Raw genomic sequence first — 17,516 nt, forward strand, 5'->3', positions numbered from 1 at the left:
GGTTTTTTTAAGAGGAAAAACCCTTCAAGGTGAAGAGGTTAAAAATGCAACGAAAAATGGTTTTTAAACTCCTCTTTCTGAGCATAAAAAACATTGTTCTCTGTAATTTAAAAATCAATTTTCTCAAAAACTATAAGGTCTTGTTGGAAAATATTTTTTTTTAGCAGACAATAGCATGTATGAGAGCTTTGCTATTCAATGCTTAAAACAGAACACTAGGACAGCTGAATTCCAGTTTTGTCAAAATTCAGTGTTCCGCAGGCAAATACCGAATTTCGTGTCCCAATTTTAGTGTTTTGAAGGTAATTTCTATTGAAGTAAATGCGGTCAGTGGTTCTGCCAATGTGAAAAATGGCTCCGGAATCAAGCATTTTCAGCAAACATGGCATTAACACAATGGCTAGGTAAGGGGATACCCTGGTCCCCTGGACCCCCATTAATGTGAAAAACTGCTCGTTCTGCCACTATTTTTTAAAGTATCTTTATTTTACCCATGGTCGGATATCAGGCAAGGCCACATAGGCCATGGCCTAGGGCACCAGGAAAGCAAGGCGCTGGCTGTGGGCAGCAGGGTGGTAATAGCAGTTAGCCTGCTGAACATTCATCCTGCTTTACAGAGTTTGCACATAGTAGTGGGTGGCTAGTAACAGCCGGATTTTGAACTCGGGGGATTAAGGGGCAGCAAACAGGCACTTACAATGATCACTGAGCCGCCTGTCACTCACCAAATGTGCTGCTCAACAAGGAGCTTACAATGTGATCTCTGCCATCATGTCGCTAACTGTCCTCAGAGAAGCTTATAATGTTATCCCTGCCATCACTTCACTAACTGTCTTCAGAGGAGCCTACAATCTAATCCCTGCTGTGTTGGGAGGGTAGGATGTTGACAGTTGGGGGGACAGCTGGTGATAGTGGGCCTTGGTAAAAAAGTACAAATGCAGCCCTGAATTTACCTTTTTGAAGAACAAGATAACAGCAGTGAACAATAGCCACAACAATATTTCTCTGTCACTTTAGTGTGGCCCCCGGGGACCAGGGAATCCCCGGTGGCAATTTTGTTGACATCACTAATGGCCAAATGTTTTAGAAGCCAATTTTCACTCTTTTAGCCATTGTGATAAAGCTGTGTTTGCTAAAAATTCTTGTTTCAAAAGCCAATTTGCACACCTCAGAATGGAACACAGTACAGTGTAATTTCCCAATTTCGTGATTTTACTTGGAACGGCTGAATTCTGATGCGACTCCAATTCAGCCGTTCCGATTCCAAGAGCTCGTCCCTACAGAAAACTCTACATCTGTAAAGTCTGGGCCCTGCGATGATGACCAAGGGATCAAGTCCCGATCCCCATGGAATGACGTCAATCCAGCATGTGTACAGGCCTTTAGTAAAAAGTCAAGTTAATTAGTTAAGTTACTTGGTTCTCTTACTATTTTGTTTGGATGTTTGAATGAAAAAAAAAATGAAAAATATTCCTTATTCAATCACATTTTTCTTCTATGTTTTCTCCTAGGAGGTTTTTTTTTATCTACTTTTTAAAATAACTTTTCTGAACACTCCAATTACAAAAAGTACCAAAAAATAGGTTCAAAAAAGTACTGTCAAAATTATTCTGAATGTTTTCTTATTTGTTGGTGGCTTAAAAGGCATTTTAATGATCATGTGCAAAAATATCACCTAGGAAAAACGTAGAGGAAAAAGTGAATTGAAAGTGTATTTAGCCGCAGTGGACCCCTCTGCTCCGGCCTGCATCTCTGCTTCTACTGCCGTTCAGTTCCGGATCGCGGCTTGATGATGTCATCAAGCCGGGACCCGTCGCTGATGTCAGAGGGAGCAAAGATGCCGACGAGCGGTGGGGAGCGCCGATTGTCGCGGGAATGGCAGGGAGGTGAAAGGATCCTCTTCTCCCCCCCCCCCCCCTACAGCTTCAGCTGACAAAGTGATCACTACGACCCACTGGCGATCGTAGTGATCACGTGATCAGCAGCCATACGCGATGGATGCTGATCACTGAGGGGAGATGCCTGCTGTCATATGACAGCTTAATCTCCCCTCTCGGGTGCGCACGATCGCATCGGGAGTGGTAACGGCGGGCCGGCGTAGATTCTACACCGCATCAGGCTAGAACCGCCACAAGTGCGGCGTAGGATATCATAGCGGCCTTCCCCAAAAGGTTAAGGATTTAGGTCTGCAAATGAGTTTCTCTCCAGTTGGAGGACTAAAACCTCATACACACATATAAATAATGTCCCCTGGCAGAGATTATCATCATTATTTTTATATAAATAGGCTAAAGACCGCCAGTACTTAAATTACACCACACTTGCTGCTGCCTAAGCCTGATGTGGCGTAGTTTTAACACCAGCAGCTTCCAAGCACAGGACGCAGTAGCTCGTCCCCGCCAGCACAAATCTAAAGACAGCAAAGTTATGTACATCGTCAGGAGCCATTTTCATTGGCTCCTGACCTCCTGATAACTGTAAGCCAAACAATCGGGAATAGAAAAAAGTCCCTTATAGGGACCAGAGGGTATGGTATGAAATGAGTTAAACTTTATTTATAAAGCACTAACATATTACGCAGTGCTGCACAACAGATAGAGGAGACACTGCAACACTAAACAATGTCACATGGGACACAGGGACGTTACAGCGTTAAACAACGGTACACAAAATAGTGATGTAATAATAAACAGTAGTGTCAGAAATCAGGGTAGGGATAAATCTAGCAGATGAGTCACTAAGTCCATGTGGTGGTGGAGAAGAGCACACTGGGAGGAGAGGACACATAAAGGGGTTGGAGTGTATATCCAAGGGGAGAGGTTGGATTGATGAAGATGACAGGAAAGCAGTAGTAAACAGTCTTTAAGGGGGAACTTCAGCCTAAACAAACATACTGTCATTAAGTTACATTAGTTATGTTAATTAAAATAGGTAATATAATCTCTTACCCACCCTGTTTTAAAAGCACAGGCAAATGTTTGTGATTCATGGGGGCTGCCATCTTTTTGGTTGAAAGGAGGTGACAGGGAGCATGAGACACAGTTCCAACTGTCCTGTGTCCTGATAACCCCTCCCAGCTGCACACACTAGGCTTCAAATGTCAAATTCAAAATGTGAAAAAAAAAATTGCACCAAAACAGCAGAACGAGAACAACATCAGAAATCCCATCATGCTTTGCACAGCATAAGGGGAAAACTGCCCGGGCAGTTTTCTTCTGTGCAGCTAAAAATGAGGCTTGTATAAGAGAAACAAAGTTCTAATGCTGTGAAACTGTTAAAGAAACACCAGGCCTTTTCAGTGCTGCTAAGGCGATTTTTAGTCTGGAGGTTCACTTTAAAGCCTGCCTGACTGAGATGAAGGTGGAGCCTTGTTTGAGAGCAAGGGATTCTAGGTATTTTATTGGTTAGGTTTGAAAATATATCCTAGGATAAAAACAATAGGATATGGCCCTTTGTCTCAAAGCTATTTTAAGGAGTAAAATGAAGGGTAGTTAAAGGCAAGCAGAAAGTTAATGCTGTGATTTGTTCTTGTAGGAATCATCCTTGGAGTGGTTGGAATACTGGCTTTGCTCATAGTCTTTCCTTTGGCTGTATATCTCATAAAGGTAAAATCTATATATACTACTGACAACTAGAGCATCATAAATAAATCAAAAATTAAAAATGGCAAATTCTCATAGCAATGATGTAAGTATTACCTTCTGACCTAGACCAGGACCGCCCAGCTTAAGTCCTCAAGTGCTGAGGCCTACATGGAAAAAGCAACTTGGTAATTTGTGTGCTTGGAGATTGCGGCTAGTAGAATATTGGTAAAATGACTGATATTCTATTATTGGGCAATGGGTAATATGGTAGTAGAGTATTGGTAAATCTGATTGACGGCAGTCTATTAAGAGATCTCTCCCCAGCCCTCAGAAGTTGTATTCTGCCAGGAAAACTTTTATGGCTGTAATTTGCTTATCAGTGAAGATTACTATATTTCCCGACAAGGTACTGACGAGACAGAAGCTGTCACCTGCATGCTTGAAAATTAACTCTTTCAGGCAGCTAAATAAAACAAGTAAACACCTGGTTATTAATATGTTTGGCACTGTACATACAGATGTTTATCTCATCATGTCACATGTCACCTCAAATACGATTTAAATCAAACCTCTTTGGCAACAGAAAGTCATCTCGTAATGGAATAAAAATACAAACCCCAATGTGTTATCCTTATGTTAAAACACTTGTAGTGAAGATGACAGTAAGCTGAGCTCGAGAGAGCGGTCAATAAAGCTAATCATCACATTAAGGACTAGTCGTTAGGCTTTAGCAGTACAACAGAGCCAATGTCTAATTTTGCAAGAAAAGTCAAACTCTGCACATTATTTTAGCAGCCAGTATCACTAGAGCTACTACTACTATTTTGAGATGTGGTCTTTGTCACACACCCCCTAGTGGCTGGACCGCACAATGCCTTTCAATCGGTTTCAGCACACTGATTGCCCAATCTTGTGGATGCAATCGGTGAGCGGAAATCAATGGAATTTGGCTGCAGACAGACCAGAAGGAGGCGTGCAAACTATAAAACACAAAATATTAAGCTGCCACCATGTCTGTTTAAATGGGACAGAGAAGCCCACTGACTGGCTGACTCTAAGACCTGCAGTTAAAAACGGTTAACACACACTATTCTGGCTAATAGCAACACTTCTCAGTAGCGAATCTTCAAGAAGCTAGGATTAGTTCTCTGTGTGTGGCTGAATAGTAGGTTTAGCTGAGAAATCAATAAATGACCTTAGAGTCTTTTATTATAAATGCAATATAAATAATTGATATACACAGAAAATCATTAAAATCAGCAATTATAGAGACAATAGCAGAACAGTATCAAAATAAAATGGAAGAAAATATGTATACTTAAGTTCAGGTGAAAATGTTCTTTTATGAAGTCTGAACACATGGAACAGTCCTTTGTTTCAGTTCAGGAAAATGGCCGGTGGTTCAGTCTTCAAACCAGCAGCATGCTTTCGTAACAATGGAATATGGAGGACTGGGGGAGGAATCCCTGTCGAGTTCTTTTGAATGACCTACATTTTTGGGTGGGGTCTCATTCAGCCCAGGGGTTGGAAAGGGTGCGGTTAACCTTCTGGGTGTGACATTTGTGTCCACCAAATATGACATTTTCCATATTTCAGCTCATGCTTACCGCACTCACATAACAACCACAGATTCATATTCCTCAGAATATGACAATTCTTATGACTTCAAACTTGATTAGGGTCACACGTTCTGGCATGAAGCAGCTGAATACCTTGGATTCTGGGCATGTCTGTGCCACCAATTTAATATCAAAATATTCACTAGATCCAGACCAGCGGAATGATATAATTTTCATACCTCTCATATAAACGGTATTCCTTAAACAAGCTAAAATAATATATTCCATGTATTCTCAGTGTTGGATTGAATGGCTCCATTGTGTCTAGAGGGCCAGATCCTGAAAAGGCCCCCTGCTGTGTTTATCTTGTCTATAAAGGGAGCCAGCAACATTTGCCATTAGGTGTGAAAGCTTCCCAGCAGTAAACCCTATGGGCCCTTTTCCACTAGCAGTCGCTAGCGTTCACGCTGAACGCTAGCAACTGCTGAATCGCAAAAGGTAAAAAATTACCGGCGATTTCCCGACGTTTGCGGCCGCGATTTTGCTATGCTATGCACTGCATAGCAAAATCGCGGCAAATATCGCTCCACGCCGCGATCGCGTTTCAGACAAAAATGAATCGCGGTAGTGGAAATACCCTACCGCGATTCCTATGTTATTTAGCAAACCCTAGCGATTGTAAAATCGCTAGCGGTTTGCGATTTCGCGATTCCGCTAGCGCAAACTTAGTGGAAAAGGGCCCTAAGTGTCAGTGGTCCCTGAAGGAACTTCTTTTGAACAAGTTAATTACACAAACATTAACTTCATTGGTCAGCAAACATACTTCATGAAAAGAAAAAATGTCATTCTGATCACTGCAATGACTGTGCAGTCTAACCAGGAAGCAATCAGAAAATCTTCCCGATTTGCCTGCGCTTCTCACGGTTGTTCCGTGACAGTCTTCACCAGTGTTGCTTGCAAATTTTGGCCAAAGTCAATTTTGATTTTGAGAAATGTTAGCAAAAAATAGCTTGTATTTTTGCGTTTCTGCATTTTTTTGCAAAAAAATTCTATATTTTTATTGCAAAAACAAAAAAAAAATATTTTTACCGCAAAAAATCGTGAAAAGCGTGTCAACACAGAAAAACTATATTTTACCGCAATAATTTGTACCACAAAATAGTGATATTTTTACTGTGAAAAGTGCAAGAAATAACAAAACACATTTTTGATGGAATTTTAGCTCAAAATCGAATTTAACATAATTTTTTGCAAAAAGGAATATTGGCATTTTCGTTTAATACTGGTCTTCACCACAGGTGGCCTCTGATAGGCCTAGTGCACACCAGAGCGGTTCGGCTGCGTTTTGCGATCCGCTTGCGGCTGCAGATACGCTTGGGTAATGTATTTCAATGGGGTGGTGCACACCAGAGCGGGAGGCGTTTTGCAGAAACGCATACTCCCGGGCTGCTGCAGATTGTGGATTGCGGAGGCGTTTCTGCCTCCAATATTAAGTATAGGAAAAATGCAAACCGCTCTGAAAAATGGTACTTTAGAGTGGTTTTGCAGGCGGTTTTTGTTACAGTAGCTGTTCAGTAACAGCTTTACTGTAACAATACATGAAATCCACTACACCAAAAAACACTTCCAAAACCGCAAAATGCTAGCTGAAACGCTACAGAAAAAGAAGAAAAAGCGTTTCAAAATCTGCTAGCATTTTGCGGATCTGCTAGCGGTTTTTGGTGTGCACCAGGTCATAATGTGTGTTTTTCATTCTATGCTCAGTTGGTATGCCGCTGGATTTTGGACAGGCATTCAGTAATCAACTTCTCATTGTGATTGCAGAAACGGAACCAGTCACCTGTGACGCTTCCTCCACCATGTTATTGCCAGTGTCAAAGTCATCATCAACCAGCTATGCTCGTACACCACTGTCAGTGCCATCAATTACTGATGTCTCCGTCCCCATGTAAGGAAATGCTTTTACCAAAGGCACTGGAGGAAGTCACCATACATTCACAGTCATGAAGGAGCAAATGATATAGTCCACGATTGAGTCTACTGATCTTAAGTGACATCATGTCATTTTAACCTTTTCCAGGCCGAACGGCTAACTCAATTGGTGCTGACTTAATTGGGGACTGTAACATTGGGGTATCTCAGTGTGCAGGATTACCAGGACCTACATCTATGCAATTAACGTTTACTCCTGAATTTTCTCCAAGGAGATACTTTTTACATTCTCTATTAAATAACTTACAATTGAAAAAGTACCTAAAAGTTGGGGGGAAAGTATTATTCAAATTATTTGAATATTTTCTTCTTTGCTGGTGGTTTAAAGGGCATTTTATGACAAGGGGCCATATGCAATTCATTTTTTCTCCTGAATTTTCACCTAGGTGATCTTATCACAGCCTGTTAACAAAATACGTTTTAAGTCACCAACAAGCAAGAAAATACTCTAATTCATTTTCATATAGTACTTTTCAATTACTTTTAGGTACTTTTTTAAATTTCAGAGTGCTGCTTAAAAGTTATTTTAAAGAGATGAAAAATGATCTCTTAATAGATAACAAATGAATTGCATATGGGCCCTGGGGGGTCTTAGCACATCAAAAACATCTCTCCTTTGGTGCTTGCTTTATATCGGGTTTTGAAGCAAATGGTATACGCAGCTAAAGATATATACTGTATGCATCACTAAAGACTGAGCACAGCAATAAGCTATCAAGCCCCATACTCAAATATGATGCTGGTCATCCTGTTTGATAGATTACTCCATATTGTCTGACTAATCAGTCTAACCAGGTCATGTGGGGTTTTCATATCTTCCTTCAGAGAAATGCACTGCCTGTCCTTCTGCCTAGATACTACAAACTCCAACCTTTAAGCAGACCTTTCATATATGGCCAGAGCTTTGGGGCAGCTCCACTAGATGAGGCTCCACCAGAGATGAGCTGTCTTCAAAGGCAAAACAATCCTCAGCAGGCTTCACAAAATATCTCCAGGGCTCAGATCCTGATTTCTACTTCAATCCAGCTCCAGAAAATAAGTATGGAGAACCACTGACTTACTCCAGGCCAACTCAAAGCAGAACCAAAGCTCTACCATTCTGGGTTGTCCCATAATTTGCTGTATACTTATACAGTAACACTATTTTCACAAGGCACAACATTTTGAATCTGTTGTCCTTCATCTTGTGCCCTAAAAACCATGGCCTATTGTGTTTCAGTTTGAGCTGGAGAATAAAAGTAATAGATTTACACTTGAGAATTGGAGGCGTTTTGTAGTCCTCTATACGTTAATGTAAGAATTTGTTGATTTGTTCCTTTGGCTGGACCATTGGAATTAGCCACAAGTCCTAAAGCTGGAGACAATGCTCTATCAGGCTCAAAAGTCAACCTGCACATTGGCTTCAATTTACCAAGCATTATCAATTGCCTGTATGTTCAGTTACATTTGAATGCAAAAAATTTTTTATTTAGAATTCACTAAGAAATACTAATTGGTATACCAGTACCAATTTCTGACTAATATGCAGTAATTAGGGATGGGGAGAATTGCTGATTTCCAATTCTTCAGAAATTCCGATTTCTGCCAATTTTCATTTCCCGATTTCTGAGTAGTATTTTTATGTCATTTTTTTGCATTCTCTGATTGGCCAAATATTTCTGCGTTGACTCTACATTCTCAGATTGGTCTAATGCTTTTGAGTTCTGTGATTGGGGTCAAATTACCAAGTTGCGGTAATGCACTATTTTTCCACAGAGATCCAATTTTTGAGTTCCGTTCTCCAATTCCCAAGTATACACCAAGTATGCTCTGCATTCTCTAAATTGGTTCATTGCTTCTGACTTCTTTAACTGGGCTAAAATTACTCAATTCAGCAATGTAGAATTTCTGCTGAAATCCAATTACCGAGATACGTTTTCCAATTTCTGATTGGAAATGTGGATTTCCGATTGGAAATGCAGAGATTTCAAAATGCGAAATCGAAATGAGCATCCCTACAAATAATGATCACCTATATTTAGCCATCGTTCTCTCATTTTACTGTGAGGTTCAGAGAGGAAAGATGGAGCCATTTGCAAGCCTTTCCGTTTATTTTTGTTTGAGACCAGAAGAGACAGAGCGCACTCAGGGGAACAGTACAGCAGTAGCTTGGGTGAATTCAGAATAATCTCACCTCTAGAAGTTGCTGGTGAACCTGTACAGGAGTAGCCAGCGTGTAGGATTTTATCCCTCTAGCCAGGGATCAGGCACAAAGGCAGCTGGATTCCTCCTTCACTCGGATGGTTGTTGGCATGCGTACATCAAAAAAGGGCGTCGGGAAAAAAGGGCGCGTGGTGTAAACGATAAACAGTATTATCGTTTATTGAAATATTGTGTAGAATTTCGTTTACAAATAGTGTTTTAAGAATTTATAAATCACTAAATAATGTGTATGAGATCGGCAATTCTTAAAACGTTAATCTTCCCTATTTGTAAACTGAAACTTATATTTACGTTTGTTAAATACCCTCCCTGTACCTATCCCTAACCCCTAGACCCCCTGTTGGTGCCTAAACCTAAGACCCCCCTGTTGGTGCCTAAACCTGAGACCCCCCTGTTGGTGCCTAAACCTGAGACCCCCCAGTTGGTGCCTAAACCTAAGACCCCCCTGTTGGTGCCTAAACCTAAGACCCCCCTGTTGGTGCCTAAACCTAAGACCCCCCTGTTGGTGCCTAAACCTAAGACCCCCTTGGTGGTGCCTAAACCTAAGACCCCCCAGTTGGTGCCTAAACCGAAGACCCCCCTGGTGGTGCCTAAACCGAAGACCCCCTATGGATAATAATGTTTTACAGACATTAATAAATAAAAAATGTAAATAAAAAAATGTAATTACCGTATTTCGCGCCGTATAAGACGCTCCGGAATATAAGACGCACCCAGGTTTAGAGGGCAAAAAACAGGAAAAAAAAATACTAAACCTGGTGCGTCCATATTCCAGGAGCGTCTTGTACATATCCTTGTGTGTCCTTCTGTGTGTCCTCCTGTGCCCCCATGTGTCCTCCTGTGCCCCCATGTGTCCTCCTGTGCCCCCATGTGTCCTCCTGTGCCTCCCATGTGTCCTCCTGTGTGTCCTAATGTGCCCCCCGTGTGTCCTTCTGTGCCCCCATGTGTCCTCCTGTGCCCACATGTGTCCTGTGTCCTCATGTACCCCCCCACGTGTCCTTCTGTGCCCCCCATGTGTCCTCCTGTGTGTCCTCATGTGGGCTCCTGTGCCCCTATATGTCCTCCTGTGCCCCCCATATGTCCTCCCGTGCCCCCCATACGTCCTCCAGTGCCCCCCATATGTCCTCTACCCCCCCTCCAGCCTTCCTCCCTCCCATCTGCGTCTCCTGCCCCCCCCGGATGGAGTGTCAATAGCGGCGGCAACTTACCTTTGGCAGGCTCCTGCGCTGATCCTATATCATCGCGCTGCCCCCCCGCTAGCCTCCTCTGCCTCCCCCCTCTGTATCTGGCCCCCCCGGGTGAATAAATAAGTATCGGCAGCTTACCTCCGCAGTGCGCCCGCGATGACTGCAGACGTCCGGCTTCCAGGCACTTCTCACTCTAGTGGCCGGCTTGAACTGATGATGCGCAGTTCAAAGCCGGCCACTAGAGCGAGAAGTGCCTGGAAGCCGGACGTCTGCAGTCATCGCGGGCGCACTGCGGAGGTAAGCTGCCGATACTTATTCATTCACCCGGGGGGGGGGCCAGATACAGAGGGGGGAGGCAGAGGAGGCTAGCGGGGGGGACAGCGCGATGCTATATGATCAGCGCAGGAGCCTGCCAAAGGTAAGTTGCCGCCGCTATTAACACTCCATCCGGGGGGGGCCAGGAGACTCGGGCAGGCATGGGGATAGCAGGCAGGGAATCCCCAACATGGCGGCGGGTCGGCGGTTCGGAACGGCGGGCGTTATTAAGTTGGGGATTCCCTGCCTTTGCCGTATAAGACGCAGGGACTTTTTCTCCCCATTTTTGGGGGAGAAAAAGTGCGTCTTATACGGCGAAAAATACGGTAATTTTTTTGGGTGGATAATAATGTTTTAGAAATGTTTTAGAAATAGTGATTTAGTATCTTTATAAACGTTATTCGTCACGGGCTCATTTTGTAAAGTTAAATCATCACAAACATAGTTATAAATCCTTAAAAATCTCCGGGCGCCGTTTGTTAAAACGTTAATAATCTCCGGCGCCTTTTTTTCCCTGTTCGGCGCCCATTAAACGATATTTATAATGGGAGTGAATGGGGCGCCCTTTTTGTCCACTTGTCTCATGCGCCCAAATCTCCTGCTTCCGTTGGCAGGCAGCGAGCGGCTCTGAGGTTGTACACCCTGTCTGTGTGCGAGTCCGCTATATGCGGTTGCACAAACAGATTGTGGTGGATTTCAAAGCATCAGCTCCAGGAGTGAGGGATCTAAAAGCAAAGCTCCACGCTGCTCCGTGAGTCTTGCACAGGCAGTTCATGGGCAGTTGGAGTGGTGGTCTAATTGTAATGCAGCAATGCGTGTAGGAAGGAAGAAACGGCGGCTGCCGTATAGTGTTGATTGAGGTTTATTAAAATATATTGCAATGCATTTCAGGAGACCAAGACCTCCTTTCATCAGTTTATTTTGACTTAACCCTCCTGGCGGTCTATTAAAAACCGCCAGGGGGCAGCGCAGCAGTTTTTTTTTATTTTATTTTTTTAAAATCATGTAGCTAGCCTAGCGCTAGCTACATGACAGCCGCTGTGCAGTGGCATCCCCCCCCACCCTCTTCGATCGCCTCCGGCGATCAAGCCCGTCCGGAAATCCCGTTCTGAACGGGATTTCCATCAGGGCTTCCCCCGTCGCCATGGTGACGGGCAGGATGACGTCATCAACGTCGTGACGTCAAAGGGAGTCCCGATCCACCCCTCAGCGCTGCCTGGCACTGATTGGCCAGGCAGCGCATGGGGTCTGGGGAGAAGGGCGGCGCGGCGGGTAGCGGTGAATCGGCGGCGATCGGTGTGCACATGCAGCTAGCAAAGTGCTAGCTGCGTGTAGCAAAAAAAAATAAAAATATGCAAATCGGCCCAGCAGGGCCTGAGAAATCCTCCTGCGGGGTTACCGCCAGGAAGGTTAAAATGGATCTAAAGTAGCGATGGGACAGGAACCAAAAACCTAGTTTGATTGGGGACAATGCAGGAGTGGCAATAGATCGACGGGCTATAGGGCTGCACTAAATCAAACAATGCAACACTGCGGTTCAATCGCTTTTCAATAAATTCCCTGCTTCATTCTATTTTTGCAGTGTGTGGTAGGAATAAATTCCTTTCAAAGAAGAATTGATCTTTTTTTTTTTCCCTGAAATTTTAGACCAATCACAAGACTTGGTAAAACTCGGTAATATCTGAGTCCTTGTGATTGATCTAATATTTCCATGGTATTCCTATCTCTGCAGTAAACTACTACATTCTCTAATTGGTCCCATACTACTGAGTATTTCTGAATTCCCAGTGGTGTGAGTGGCCTAAAATTGGCAATTTTAGGCTATCCACGGGACTCAGAAAAACTCCAGTAATATTGGACCAATCAGAAAATGCTGAGATTTACCTCTGAATACGGAAAAAATTCTGCAGCCAGTGATTGATCCAATGCTTAAGCCTCTGAAGTATTTGGCCAATCAGAGAATTTGGTAGTATATCCAGGATGTCGGCATAATAGCAGACATCCGCAAAACATCATGGATTCTGCTACATTTTTTTTCTTAAATTACATAATTGTATTTACAAAAATTACCCAAAAAAGGTTTCCATGGAAATCGGTAATTGGCATTTGAAATATGGATTTTCCTGGAAATCTGTGGAATTGGTAATCTGCATCTTCGATATTCGGAATTTCTGCAGAATTGAAAACTGGCATTTTTCAAGCATCCCTTAATTGAGGCCTCACTCTCCAAGGAAAAGTGTTTAAAATATTTCTGGACTTAATGGGGAACGCCATGAACTGTCACTGGGTTGGTGAATAAACAGGTATTAAAGCTGCAAAAGATTTGAACCATGTCTTGAGTCAGCTGACTGTTTGCAACTTCAGGGACAATTGTGTTGTCTTTAAACATTCACAGAAACTTCTTAAAGTGCACTTAATTTTATTCCATGCTATACCATGTCTTTTGTAAAAATATAGTATATTGATATACTATACTATATATACTATATTATATAGTGATATCACTTGAGCAGGGGGTTGATGAGGCATCGACTGTCTGTTGTACATAGGACTGCACTTCCCATGATCCTTAGTGATGACTGTTTGCTGGTCATCCAGTGACAATGCAAGGAGTGAAATTTCTGAAACTAATGCCTGGGCCCATACGCAATTTACTTTTTCTCCCACCATCAGCAAAAAGAAAATATTCAAAAATAATTTTGTTAGTACCTTTTAACCTACTTTTTGGTACTTTTTCAATTGCTGATAAGTTATTTTAAAGAAAAGATTAAGAACTATCTCCTAGACAGGGCCGCGCCTGGGCGGGTGCTGCGGGTGCCGCTCACCCGCTCTGGCCGCCGCTGACCCCCTCTAGCCGCCGCTCCCTCCCTCTAGCCGCGTCAGACCTCGATCAGGCGGTGACCAATAGTGCAGGCGCTAGGACCTAGCACACCGCACTGATATGCGGAAGTGACATCACTTCCGCATATAGAGTGGGTGCGACCGGCGCCTGCTCTTACTGGTCGGGTCGCCCGCTGATCCTGAGGTCTGACACTGCAAGGTGAGGGGGGAGCAGCGGCGGCTAGAGGGGGGGTCCCTGTCACTCACTACTTAAAGGGGGTCCCTGTCACTCACTGCCTAAAGGGTGTCCCTGTCACTACCTAAAGGGGGTCCCTGTCACTCACTACCTAAAGGGGGTCCAGGCTGGCTACATATACTGGGGACACTGGCTGTTTGTCATTATGTGCATTTACTGGTGAAAAGCAGTCTCTAATTATGTGCATTTACTGGTGAAAAGCGGCCTCTTATGTGCATTTACTGGTGAAAAGTGGTCTCCTATTATGTTCATTTACTGGTGAAAAGCTGTCTCTTATGTGCATTTAGTGGGGAAATTTTTTCAGTAAAAATAATCTTTTGTCAGTAAATTTTTAGGTATTTGTCATTAAAAAATAACGTGAAAGGTTGGCAACACTGGCAGGCTGCACAGTGCAACGGGAAAGATACAGGCAGCCCACCTCACGCTTGGGCTTGGCCGGGGGAGGAGCCGACGACAGCGAGCGAGTCTGTCCAGAGACTAGCAGACTCGCAGGCAGCCAAAGCCAGCCAGGAGCAAGCCCATGGAAGAGGGGTAGGAATGGAGTATCACATGCATGCATAAAGAGGTGGAAGGTGTGGGTGTGATTAGGCAGGACATGGGTGTGGTTATGTGGTTGGGCACGGTTAATTTAACCACTCCCATAGGCGCCAGAGAAAATCTTGCACCCAGGTGCCAGGCAACCCAGGCTCACCTCTGCTTCTAGAGAAAAAAAAAAAACTCGGGCCCATATGCAATTAACTTTCTTTCCTTAGTATTCTCCTTGGTGATATTTTCACAACTAAGTTGTCAATAAAATGCATTTTAAGCCACCAGCAAGCAAGAACATACTCAAAATAATAATCTATTTTTTGGTACTTTTTGAATTGTGAAGTGCTGAAAAGTTACTAAACTGCTTGAGGACCTCAGGCTTACACCCCTCTATTGACCAGGCCATGTTTTACATTCAACACACTGCAGCTTTACCAGTTCGCTGCACGGCCATACAATTTAGCACGCAAATGAATCTTGCCTCCTTTTCTTGCTACCAACAGAGCTTTCTGTTGGAGGCATCTGATTGCTGCTACAATTTTTTATTTTTGTTTTTAATTCATTTTATTTATTTATTTATTTTTTAAATGTGTATTTTTTTATTCTGCCACCTTCTGTCCCTCCCCCGAGATCCAATCCCTGTGATCACCTCTCCTAGGCATTAGCCTATAAGAGGGATCAGATTGTGAGCCTCTCCTGGGGACAGGTCAGTGACAGAGCTGTCCCCTGTACAGCGCTGCACTAGACTGCAGTAAGTAATTCTTGCTGTTTATAAATTGCAGCTTTCCAGCTCCAATCATGGCTGGCAGGCTGTTTACAAGTGCATTCCCCGCTAATCTCCGCCCCCAGGACTTGATGCCAATCAGTGTTAGGCAGTCCTGGGGCAGCCACTCTCCAATTGGCATTAGGTGGTTGAAGAGTGGTTACAATAGAAGATTAAATATTATCTCTTAGGACAGTGCTGTCCAACTTCACGGGCATGGAGGGCCATTTTTTTCCAGACCCCATGGTGGAGGGACGAAGGTTCTTGCTAGAGCCGCAGACCAACCCAAACCCCTCCCCCCCCCCCCCCGGAAAAAATACAATTAAAGGACAATTAGACTGACAGCACTCTCCACAAAATGCAATGCAATTGGAAGCAGATTCCCACAAAATGCAATTTGATTGGCAGCAGATTCCCACAAAATGCAATTAGATTGGCAGCAGATTCCCACAAAATGCATTTAGACTGGCAGTGTTTCGCCTTAAACATTAGGCAGCACCCTCCATCAATAAATATTAGGTAGTGTCCCCCTGAATAAATAACATTAGACAGTGCCCTCCTCAATAAATATTATCGCAGGTGCCTCCCAGTTACATAGTGACATGTGCCCCCCCCCCCCCAGTTGAGGTAGGGACAGGTGTCGCCCCTGCCAGTTAGACAGTGACAGATGTCCCCCCAAGTTAGATAGTGACAGGTGTCCCCCCCCCCAGCTGAGTTAGTGACAGATATCCCCCCCAAGTTAGATAGCGAGAGGTGTTTCCCCAGCTGAGGTAGTGACAGATGTCCCCCCAAGTTAGATAGTGACAGGTGTCCCCCAAGCTGAGGTAGTGACAGATGTCCCCCCAAGTTAGATAGTGACAGGTGTCCCCCCAGCTGAGGTAGTGACAGATGTCCCCCCAAGTTAGATAGTGACAGGTGTCCCCCCAAGCTGAGGTAGTGACAGATGTCCCCCCAAGTTAGATAGTGACAGGTGTCCCCCCCCCCTAGCTGAGGTAGTGACAGATATCCCCCCCCAAGTTAGATATCGAGAGTTGTCCCCCCAGCTGAGGTAGTGACAGATGTCCCCCCAAGTTAGATAGCGTGAGGTGTCCCCCCAGTTGAGGTGTGACAGGTGCACAGTACCTCCAACCTGCCCGTTATCTCAGATCAGCGCTGCCCGCCAATGCTCTCTCCTCTGTCCCCGCTGGCGCTGCCTCACAGCTCAGACTTCACAGATCACCGTTGACTGAAGCAAGCAGAGTGCGCATGGTACCCGCACGGCTGAACTTTACATGCGGAAGTGACTAATGATGTCACTTCCGCATGTGAAGTCCTCAGGATATGCGAGTACCATGCGCACTCTGCTTGCTTCAGTCACCGACGATCTGTGAAGTCTGAGCTGTGAGGCAGCGCCAGCAGGGACAGAGGAGAGAGCATTGGCGGGCACTATATGAGGGAGCAGGCATGGCGCCCATAGCACGAGCCATGCCTGCATCCCTTAAGATAGGGCCCAGTGTGGGATAAGTTCGCTCCGCTGGCGCTCTGCATTCAGGAATCTCGGGGAGAAGAGCGGGCCGCAGCAGGAGGCCTGGCGGGCCGGATGCGGCCCGTGGGCCGCCAGTTGGACACTGCTGTCCTAGGAGAACACTCAGGAGAAATTGCATATGGACGATAAGCAATTCACTTTCACAGTTCACAGTTTTCTCCTAGGAGATAACAACTTCCCAGCACGTTCCCAGCAACTTCCCAGCACGTTTTAACTAAAAAAAAAGTACCAATTGTGTAACGTTTGTGTAAAGTGGTTTGCATATGAGCCATTTTATTAATAAGGTGTGAAAAAATCACCTAGAAAAAACATGGAAGACAAGAAAGGGGCCAATCCAATTTTATTTTTCTCCTAACTTTTCTCCAAGGCAATATTTTCACACTTTGGCCCATATGCAATTGACTTTTCTCTCTTGGGTTTAGTACTAGGTGATCTTTTTGCAACTTGTCATAAAATGCCTTTTAAGTCACCAGCAAGCAAGAAAACACTGAAAATAAATCTGATAGCACTTTTTCACAAACTTTTGGGTTCTTTTTCAATTGTAAAATGCTAAAAAATGATAGTTTAAAGAGAAGATCGAAGTTATCTCCTAGGATATAACTCAGGTGAAAAAGTTAAGTGCATATTTGCCCTTGGTACATAGGCAATCAACATTTCCTCACAAGTTTTCTCCTTGGTGATATTATCACAATTTGTCAATATAATGCCTTTTACCAGCAAGCAAGAAAATGCTAAAAATATTTGTAACAGTTGTTTTTCATCTACCTTTTGACATGTTTTCAATT

At 44.0% G+C, this 17,516-nt stretch overlaps 1 protein-coding gene across 3 annotated transcripts in view; it reads left to right on the forward strand.

Moving 5' to 3' along the window:
• Positions 1-7,563, forward strand: part of LOC137541325 (uncharacterized) — a 107,400-nt gene extending 99,837 nt beyond the window's left edge. For all 3 annotated transcript variants that reach the window (XM_068262573.1, XM_068262575.1, XM_068262574.1), the window contains 2 exons: positions 3,535-3,605; positions 6,968-7,563. In XM_068262573.1, the coding sequence (XP_068118674.1) occupies positions 3,535-3,605; positions 6,968-7,150 (254 nt within the window). In that variant the 3' untranslated portion in view covers positions 7,151-7,563. The remainder of the gene's footprint in view (positions 1-3,534; positions 3,606-6,967) is intronic.
• The last annotated feature ends 9,953 nt before the right edge of the window (positions 7,564-17,516 follow it).

Source organism: Hyperolius riggenbachi, chromosome 12 (assembly GCF_040937935.1).
Source record: "Hyperolius riggenbachi isolate aHypRig1 chromosome 12, aHypRig1.pri, whole genome shotgun sequence".
Taxonomy (NCBI): Eukaryota; Metazoa; Chordata; class Amphibia; order Anura; family Hyperoliidae; genus Hyperolius; species Hyperolius riggenbachi.